The 10,107-nt window shown below is 48.0% G+C and overlaps 1 protein-coding gene across 1 annotated transcript in view; it reads right to left on the bottom strand.

Annotated features, from left to right (window-relative positions):
• Positions 1 to 10,107, bottom strand: part of GABBR2 (gamma-aminobutyric acid (GABA) B receptor, 2) — a 432,864-nt gene that overhangs the window by 94,237 nt on the left and 328,520 nt on the right. The window contains exons 10-11 of the mRNA XM_011993760.1: positions 8,589 to 8,739; positions 5,408 to 5,540 (exon numbers count right to left, since the gene is read on the bottom strand). Coding sequence (XP_011849150.1) covers positions 5,408 to 5,540; positions 8,589 to 8,739 — 284 coding nt within the window. The remainder of the gene's footprint in view (positions 1 to 5,407; positions 5,541 to 8,588; positions 8,740 to 10,107) is intronic.

The following is a 10,107-nucleotide window of genomic DNA, read 5'->3' on the forward strand; positions in this document are numbered from 1 at the left end:
AGCTATTGACTAACCCACGCCCAGGAATGCTTCTGAGAGCCCAGGAAGCTGTGTGAGGCCCACGCTGGGATCTAAGGTCCACCTGGAGCCTCCTCATCCTGTCTGCGAAGTCCCTTCTTACTCCTCCCACGCTCGAGCTGGGCTTTCTGCCTCAGATCCACAAGGAAGGCAAGTGCTTTTTCTCTTCCCCACCTGCTGGGCTCCTTGTCTGGGCGGACAGGGGCTGGGATCCCAGAGCCAGGTCAGTTCAGCTGCGGGGGTCCATCCCTTCTCCCCAGCACTGGGGCCCTGGCCCACACCCAGCACTGTCCTTGCAGACAGCTCCATGTCCACAGGGGCCACGTTGCTATGGTGACTCCACTACCCACACAGTGTCCAGGGAGACAGCACGGGGTATCGCTGGAGCTGCTCTCAAGACTTGCAGAAACCAGCAGTGACAGGCTGGGAAGATTCTGGAAAGGGTCAGAGGGAGTGGGGGATGGGAACTAAGAGAAACTGCGTCCCTAGCAGTAGCACTGTGTGTGTGTGTGTGTGTGTGTGTGTGTGAGAGTGTGTGTGCACTCACTCACACACGCACCCACCCTTGTCTGAGCAGAGGTGTAGCCCCTAGAGAGGCCTAATCTTGTGACTGTGATAGGTTTCTGCCTGAGGTGGTGTTCATGGTTTCTCACTGTGTTAGGCTGCTACATTGAAATCTAAAAGGGAGAAAAAAGCAGCATGTATATGGCAACAGAGCAGACAGAACTGTGACTTCGGCTGCACCATGTCTGAACCGGGCCTCATGGTCTACCTTGTCCCCTGTCCTTTAAGATTTACAGAACCCAGTGTGGGACACCAGGAAATTATACTGTGACGAGGATGCAAGGTGACAAGCTGTGATGCCTGTCCCTCCTCCTACATCCCTCCATGTAGCACTCTCCCTGAGTTCCAGGCGGCTTGTCTGAATCGTCTTGTTTAACCTACACTGCAATTCTGCAGAGGGAAAACTGTTACGCTCATTTTACAGATGAGAAAACTGAGGTTAAGTCACTTGCTGCACTCAGGAGCTAGTAAGTGGAGGAGGTGGCAGTCGAATGCAGGCTGTTGTTGGAAGATCCGTGATCACTACACCACACGGGCCTACTTCTCCTTGCAGCTCCCTGCTTGGTGGGAGTTTGCTGGGAGCAGCCTTCTAGGTCCGAAGAACAGAATCCACGGCACGAAGTGAAATGAAGGAGCTGCCCACCCTGGAATAGCAGGTGGAATACAATCCAAATTGTACCCATCGGGGACTGGTACTTAGGCTCTAAATTCAAGAGCTTTCACTTCCTCTTCCTGGGCAATATTGAGAATTAGTAAATAAATGGCCCCAGCCCTAACTCATGTACACATCTGTGCTGACCCAATTCGATCCAGGGTAGATAATCTATGCCTTTTCCCCACAGTCATGCGTGTGGACTCCCCTTTACAGAGCTTCTAAGACAGCCTTGACTGCAAATAAATTAATTCTCAGGGGCGGCGAGAACTGGGCCCCAGCATCTTTTCGGGCCCTCATCTTCAGAGCCAATGCTGATTTGTAAAGTGTTTTATGATTTATTCATACCAGCCTTCCCCGGCTTCCCAGGACAACCTTCCCCTCACACAAATGAGCATGACTCCCAGAATAGAATGTCAGGCTTCATTAAAAAGAAAAGCCCTGGGTATGGGGGATGTCCCTGTTTTTGCTCCCCAGCCTGCGTCACCCCATGGTTGTCGAATTCAGGTCAAGCTTGAGAAAGCACCTGTGCTTTCATAGCCTTTGGCTTGTGAACAAGGCGAGATGTCAGGAACTTCTTTCCGGGAAGGAGAGAGTTTCTGAAGGCTGGGCAGCCCTTGATGTCTGCTGCAGGAGTCTCTGCAGTGAAGACTGAAACTCAGGCCTGCTGGAGGCATTCCCAGGTGGCCAATAGCAAGTGATGAGGAGATGGGCAGAGTGGCCCCCGGGAGGGACTGGGGCCGTGGCAGAACGAGGGTAGGATTTTGCTCCACTGGTTCTCAGCTGGGGGAGCGAGGCAAGCCCCTCGCCTCTCAGGGATGCCACTGAGAAAATGAAGTTGCCAAACTTGCCCACAGTATCTTTTTTTTTTTTTTTTTTTTTGAGATGGAGTCTTGCTCTGTCACTCAGGCTGGAGTGCAGTGGCGCAATCTCAACTCACTGCAACCTCTGCCTCCCGGGTTCAAACGATTTTCCTGCTTCAGCCTCCCGAGTAGCTGGGACTACAGGCGTGCACTACCATGCCCAGTGAATTTTTGTATTTTTAAGTAGAGACGGGGTTTGCCATGTTGGCCAGGTTGGTCTTGAACTCCTGGCCTCAGGTGATCTACCCGCCTCGGCCTCCCAAAGTGCTAGGATTATAGGCATGAGCCACTGCACGCGGCCCCAGTACCATTTCCATTACTGTAATCATCATAGTGTCCTAAAACTTGGGGTGGAAGCCTAAGCACAGATGGAAGAGAGAAATCCTCACTTTCCTCATTCAACCTCATCAGGGTCCCTCAGGAGCAACCTTTTATTCAGGCCTCACCACTGCCCAGGAAAGTTGACCATAAATAAATTGTATGCTCATGAAATTGTTAGGCATCTCAGGGCATAAAAGTCATGCTGATGTAGGAATATCAGAGACTCAGTGGTCTTCACACTTCCACCAAAACTAGCAAGACTTCCATGTGCTTTGGTCATCATTCTCATGCCAGAAGGCCACACTCTTTTTTTTTTTTTTGAGATGGAGTTTTGCTCTTGTGGCCCAGGCTGGAGTGCTATGGCATGATCTCAGCTCACTGCAACCCCTGCCTCCTGGGTTCAAGCGATTCTCCTGCCTCAGCTTCCTGAGTAGCTAGGATTACAGGCATGCGCCACCCCACCTGGCTAATTTTGTATTTTTAGTAGAGACAGGGTTTCTCCATGTTGGTCAGGTTGGTCTTGAACTCCTGGCCTTGGGTAGTCTGCCTTGGCCTCCCAAAGTGCTGGGATTATAGGCGTGAACCACTGCACCCAGCCCCAGAAGGCCGTATTCTTTAGAGAACAACCCCACTGAACCATACCCACAAGGACTTTTGAGCATCTCAGCTTCTTTGTAAGCTGACTCCAGGCACAGTGAAGCCAGGGACTTGCATCTTTTGTATTCACTTTCTTCACTCCCAGAAGGGCAGAATAATGGGGATTATGGGAAGGCCACACTCTTTTGGTCTTTTGGTGGGAATGAGCCAGTTCCAGGCTTGGAGTGAAAAACTCTTGAGTGGGAAGAATGAACCAAGTGACCCTGGAGCACTGGGGTTTGATGGCCATGGAGGTCCCTCCAGGAAAGGAGAGGGGCCTGAGCACACCAGTGACCTCACTACCCCCTCAGTTACTGGGGACTCGACCACACGCTTCTCAAGGCACTGCCCAATTGAGGATAAAGTCAGTGTATCTGTAGACCTCTCCCTGGCTAGACAGCTCATGCTCACACTGAAGTTACTGGTAACAGGAACGATTTCTTGATGATGTGTAAGTCAGTCCGGTTTAATCATTTGCAGAAATCCGGGGAGCAAAATCCCCTAGACCGTAAGATCTCAGGGGGCTTCCCTCCATGTGCTGTCCCAGAGCAGACGGACTGGCCCAGATCAGTCCTCAAAGTCTGGGGTGTGAGTGGGGACTTGCAGCACATTTAAGGGGTCCTTCACTTAAGTGTCCCTCACTGCTAGTCTTCAGCCCTTATTATCCAGCAGTGGGCACACTGAGGCTTGTGAACAACAAATGCAGCCTAAAGAAGGCTGCTTTGCCAAAAAGGGCCCACAGTGCTCTCAACATCTTGAAAGAAAACAGCACCAACAAAGGAGTGGCTTTTGGATTAACCCACTCAGCACCGATCTTTTGACCATCCCCTTCAGCTCTGGTCTTCTAGGCAGGGGACTGGATGAATTACTGCATCTGGGACTCTAAAGAGACCCAACTGGCTAACTCCATTTGGACAGATCTTAGTCAATGTCCAGAAATAAATCCCAACTGGTTACTTCATTCTTAAAAAGTAAGTTCATGATATTTTCAACTGAGAGTTAGTTCCATACAACTATTAAGTGATTGCTAATACATAACCCCCTTTAAAAAAATTACTAGGGAGGCGGAGGCAGGTGGATCACCTGAGGTCAGGAGTTTGAGACCAGCCTGACTAACATGGAGAAACCCTGTCTCTATTAAAAATATAAAATTAACTGGGCATGGTGGCGGATGCCAGTAATTCCAGCTACTTGGGAGGCTGAGGCAGGAGAATCGCTTGAACCCAGGAGGCAGAAGTTGCAGTGAGCCCAGATCGCACCATTGCACTCCAGCCTGGGCGACAAGAGCGAAACTCTGTCTCAAAACAAAAAACAAAAAACAAACAAAAAAAAACTAAAAGGCATTTCTTTGGGCATTAAAATTTTTAACATGTTAATTAACTTCAAAAATAATTTTTCTAAAATATAGTAAATAAATTACACTGCTTTGTACTTCATTAAATATATATATATCTCACAGGGATGATACAGCCCCCTTGGGGGCAACTGTTGGTTCTTGAATGTGAAGAAACATTAATCTTTTTTATGTATAAACCACATATATATATATAAAGTACACAAACAGATATACATTATATTTCTGGTATTAAACTTTCATAAGAGGAATCGTTAGGAAAAAATGTCTAAAAATGCTCCTTAGGGGAACAATAAGGAAAAAACCATTCAAGAAAACACCATTAAATAGAAAATAACAATTATAGCTTTTACCATATAACTCAAAGTCAGACATACAAAGATCTATCATCATATTCTTTGATGGTTTTTGAGGTAGAGGGGAGGATCTGTTCCTTCTTAAACGATCCTGACCCTGACTCTTACCCTTGGTGCTGATGCTTTCCTGGATGATAACTTTTTCCCCTCCTTTTCTGTGTTACTTTGTCATTTCTCAGTGGGCTCTCTTCTAACGGTGGCCTGGTAAGTCCATTATCTTTTTTTTAAGACAGGGTCTTTCTCTGTTTCCCAGGCTGGATCACAGTGACGAGATCACAACTCACTGCAACCTTGATCTTTGGGCTCAAGCAATCCTCCCTCCTCAGCCTCCTGAGAAGATGGGACTACAGGTGTACACCAGCATGCCTGGCTAATTTTTTTGTATTTTTTGTAGAGACAGGGTTTCACCATGTTGCCCAGGCTGGAAGTCCATTATCTTAACTTTACAGGCAGTACTTATACCCAATGCCGGCCTGACAGTAACATCGTTCTTCCCTGTTGAGTTGAAGAACTACTAAATGGGTTGTTTCCTGCCTGTTCATGTATTTTCATGTATTTCTGGGTTTGCATCTGTGTTTTTGATGACTGAGGTCACCTAGGAAACTTTCTATCATATGCCACTGGCTTATGCAGAATGACTTACGGTGCAAAGTGTTTCAAAAGTCTTTTCAGAGACAAAGGATCCATCCAGGCCAAAGAGAAATATGGACGCATAGGAGAGCATCCCTCCAAGGATGATAAGGTTGTTCATGTATGGACTTGACATCTTTATCAGCCTGACAAGAGAAAGAGACAATAGATTTAACACAACTGTTAATTTAGTTATTCCTTCAACAGGTATTTTCCAAATGCCTGCTAGATATATTTTGTTGCTCAGGCTAGAGGGGAAAGAGAGAAACGGTAAGGTGCCATGGGGCCCCAGGGGACACATCAGCAGGAAGGCCCAAATTTCTAGTCAGATTTTCCCCAGCACCCAGGTGCTCACCCTGGAACCTTCCCCTTACAGAGAAATAACGAAAAGCTCTGTTTCCTCTACCCCTCTCCCCACCTACTGTGTGTCCTTCACTAAAAGGCCTCAGACGACGATATATTTCTAATTGTTGATTTCCTTGCCTCCTTTGTCAAGTTCACCCATTACTTCCCCAGGGACAGCTTGTCACATCAGCTTCTTCATCCATTAATTTTCAGTTTAAACAAAAGCATTAAGTCGACAGGTTTTTTGTTTTTGTTTTTGTTTTTTTTTGGCTGGGGCTGAGAACTCCTGTCAAATCTAGAGAATGTGACATGTAACTTCAGCCACGTTCCCCACCGTGAGGAGAAAGTCCCACACCACACTCCCCAGCCTTGAGTGAACTGTGTCAAGGAGGCCTAACTGTGAGTCTGAGGGCTGCTTAGGAAAGCTCACACTGTTCTGTGCACAAAGACAGCCACACATGTGGGCAGGACCACCTCTCCAGTCAGCGGGTGACAGAGGTAGACACCAGAGTCCCCACCCCACCCACTACCCTTGTCCTCACTAGGCTGCGGTGGGGAGCAGGGAGCATTCTTTATACTTCCAGACTCTGCATCTTTCTCTGTCATTTCCTCCTGGAGCCCCGTGGTGACCCCCAGCTGCCCAGCAAGACAGGGTCATCAGTGGGCTGGTAGGTACCTGGCTCCTCCAGCACAATCAGCTCAGAAGGGCTTCAGGTTTCAGGCGCCCTGTGGTTGAGGGACTCTTTTGCAGACTGTAATTACGACCAATTGTTCCCCAACACTTTCCTTTGCATTCTGCAATTCTGTTAACCCTTCACATTTTAAACATGCAGTATGTCAAAGGGAGAGGGAAATAAGAAGCCTGCTGCTCTTCCTCTGTGGACGGCACCCTGGCTTTCAAGTTGGGAGCACGGGGTCCAGGGCTTAGACTTGGCCACTCCATAAAAGTGACACCTTGACAAGTCACTTAGCCTGGCTGAATTTCCTCACCTGTACATGAGATAACTGATCCTGTTAACTAGGACACACGTGAAGTTGAGATGACGCTGGGTCCCTGGAGGTCCTTTTGTAAACCATCAACTACTTAGGTGCCTCCATTCTTATTCCCACAGCAGTCAGGGGAGGGGAGAGCTGGGGGTTGGGGCAGGCTTCTCAGAGGAGGTGGGCCTTATAGGACGGACTTAGGAAGAGAGAAGTAGGGGGAGGGATTGGGAACCATAGCAATATTTATTTTCTATCTTTCTGCAGATTTTAAAATAGCCAAGCCAGTTAAAAAACAAAACAAAAACTTCACCTGGATGCCGGCCTGTTTGAAAGAGTGATGGTAACTTTCCCGCAGGAGGCCAAGAGGGGGTAGTTAAGGAATTCAATGAGTTTAGTCTTATGATGGGGCAACTTGCTGTCCTGATGGGACTTCTTGAGGCATCTGGGGTGTCAATCTAACTTTGAGAGCTGATTATGTGCCCAGGCCTGTGCCAAGTGCTAAGAGGTATGCTCAGCATTTAAGCTTTGTATGGAGTGGGCAAATATTGCCTCACTTTTTTTTTGGGCCAGTAGATGTGCTATTTGTTGTAAGTAACATAAAATAACAGAAGAAGAAAACTCTTTTCTGTTTTTCAGGAAATAGGTTTGACCTAAGCAATTGCTATCAAAAAAAAGCCAAACAACAACAAAATAACCCTGGACACAGTAGCTCATGCCTCTAATTCCAGCAACTTGGGAGGCTGAGGCAGGAGGATCACTTGAGGCCAGAAATTTGAGAAAAACCTAGGCAGCATAGTGAGACTCTGACTCTTAAAAAAAATAAAATAAAATAAAATAAATAAATTAATTAATTAATTAAAAAACCAAGCACACACACACAAAACTCTAGAGCCACCAAATTCCTTCTTTGCAAGCAGGGAGAAACTAAAAAGTCTCATAAACCAAAAAACCTGTTTTCTTCACAATCAGGCTTGTTCCCGACAGCCCACGAGTTCCTGCAGTGTAGCTTCTGGGCACCATGGCAGAGCCACGGAACCATGTAGGCAGTCATGGTGGCTGTCCCCATGATGACCCACACTCTGCACCCCTGCTCATTCCACCAAAAGGCTTGGGGCTGGGTTAAGGGATTTGCTATGGACACCAAAGAAGCAAAATGCACTTGGTGAAAACCACCGCCTGGAGTGGCGGCCAGTTCTACCCACGACTGACCGGAATAACTCAGTCAGCCTCTGTCCCCTGGAGAATTAAGGGCATGTGGTGGGGAAAAGAAATTAAGACAAGAAACCAAGGAGACAGTCTGCCACGAGTGGACAGCAGCACTCCGTCGCTGAACTTCAGGGCTCTTCTCTGTGATATGAGGAGTTATGTGGAGGGCCATATGGGATGATGGAAGGGAGGGCTTCCTGGCCATAATGAACTGTACCAAAGGAAATCCGTTTCACTGGACTTTGTGACCTCCTTCAGTGGTGATTCCCAGCGATGCTAGGGGATAGGGGCAAAGAAGTTTGGGGAATTCTGTCTTCTCTATCTCTCCTCCTGGACCTCCACAAAGTACAGGAGTATATCCAAAGCTCTGAGAAGGCCCATGGATTTGGACTCTTCGATTTTATTTAACTTCCTCAAACTTCTTTGACTACACTCCTGTGCAACTACCAGCAGGCCTGCCTCTGTGTGTGTGTGTTCGCATGCGCCTACTCACACGCATGTAACACCTACAACATCCTAGCAACTGAGTAACACTTTGGGAAACTCTGCCCTGCAGACTTCTGTGGCCCGGGGGAATCTGTCATGTGCCACTCTATACTGTGTCCACAGGCTAGTCAGTTCAGAAAGTGGCATCGCAGAGGAGGACCAGTGTGGCTTACTTCTGATTCCGGTTCTTGATGTTGAAGAAGAGAAAAGCACTGGCCATGATCATCCCGAGGATGGTGAGGGCAGAGAGGATGCTGTAGAGAGGTAGGGAGATCTTCCGCAGCTGCTCCAGGATGATGGTCTTGTCTTTTGGTGGTTCGGATCCTAGAGGATCAAGAGAAGACATCAGTGAGACCCAGTGCAAGTAATTCCCCGAGAACACCTTTGCCTTAGTGTCCCTGACATCCAGCCAGGCCCTGTGCACAAACTCTACACAAGGCACATCTATCTACTGGGTGAGGTAGATCCGGCGGTTGGCCAGTCTGCCCAACAGGGAGCCTGAGCCAGGACTTATTTCTTTCTCTAAATAGAATCAATAAAGGATTTGTGATGCATTTAATAGCCATTAGAAGACTAGAATTTGATTTGGTCTAATTACACTGTTGAAAAACTATCACCATTTATTCCCCAAGGTAACAACGGCCTGGAAGCACAGGGCTGGGTGATGTGAGTGGGCACCACCGGGTGCCTTTGGGGATGAAGAACTTGGCTTTGGCCTCAAGATCTCTGCTCCTAAACATACACAATAAATGATCTCTCCTCAACAGGATGGACACCTTGCCTGTTGGTTCCATGGTGACACATACGTGTTTTGGCTGTGGAATTTCTGCTTGAATGTCATTGTTTTTTAAAAGCTCTATCTGGCTTTCTGTTTCCATAAGACTCTGAGTAACTGTGGGAGGCAGAAGCTACCTTCCTCTCCCTGCTGTGCCAGAACTGGCCTGGAACTGTGGGATTCCATTTCTCTCTGTGACTGCAGAGGTGCGCTGCTCATTCTTCAAGAGCACCAGGAACCTGGGGGAACCCTGAGGGTTTCAGAGCAAATCCATCTTTCAGTCCTGTTTTAGTTTTAGCAGGCATAGGCTGGTTTGGGATGAGGGATTCAGGGACTCCCCCAGCTTCCTGCAAATCCCTCTTTCTTAGCTGCTATTTTAGGTCAGGTTTCTGCTGTGGAATTGTGAAACTTCAGGGCTTTTCTCTCCAGTAGGGGTATGTGGAATCAGCCGGATGTTACAAAGTAGCCAAGCCTGGGAATCTGGGAGCCCCACCAGGGTCCCAGTTATGCCTCTCTTCTTGGGAGACAAGCAGGAAAGGGGCAGATGTGGCAGCAGGGAGTGAGAACTCCCTGGACTGTCTGTGTTTAAAACACTGCTAGCAAATTCAAATGGGTTTAGAAATATTCAGTGGCTTTGGCTGAGCGCGGTGGCTCATGCCTGTAATCCCAGCACTTTGGGAGGCCAAGGCGGGTGGATCACTTGAGGTCAGGAGTTCAAGACCAGCCTGGCCAACATGGGAAAACCCCGTCTCTACCAAAAATACAAAAATAGCTGGGTGTGCTGGTGCACACCTGTAGTCCCAGCTACTCGGGGGGCTGAGGCAGGAAAATCACTTGAACCCAGGAGATGGAGGCTGCAGTGAGCCAAGATTATGCCACTGCACTCCAGCCTAAGTGACAGAGTGAGACTCCATCTC

This window comes from Mandrillus leucophaeus, unplaced genomic scaffold (assembly GCF_000951045.1).
Source record: "Mandrillus leucophaeus isolate KB7577 unplaced genomic scaffold, Mleu.le_1.0 Scaffold433, whole genome shotgun sequence".
Taxonomy (NCBI): Eukaryota; Metazoa; Chordata; class Mammalia; order Primates; family Cercopithecidae; genus Mandrillus; species Mandrillus leucophaeus.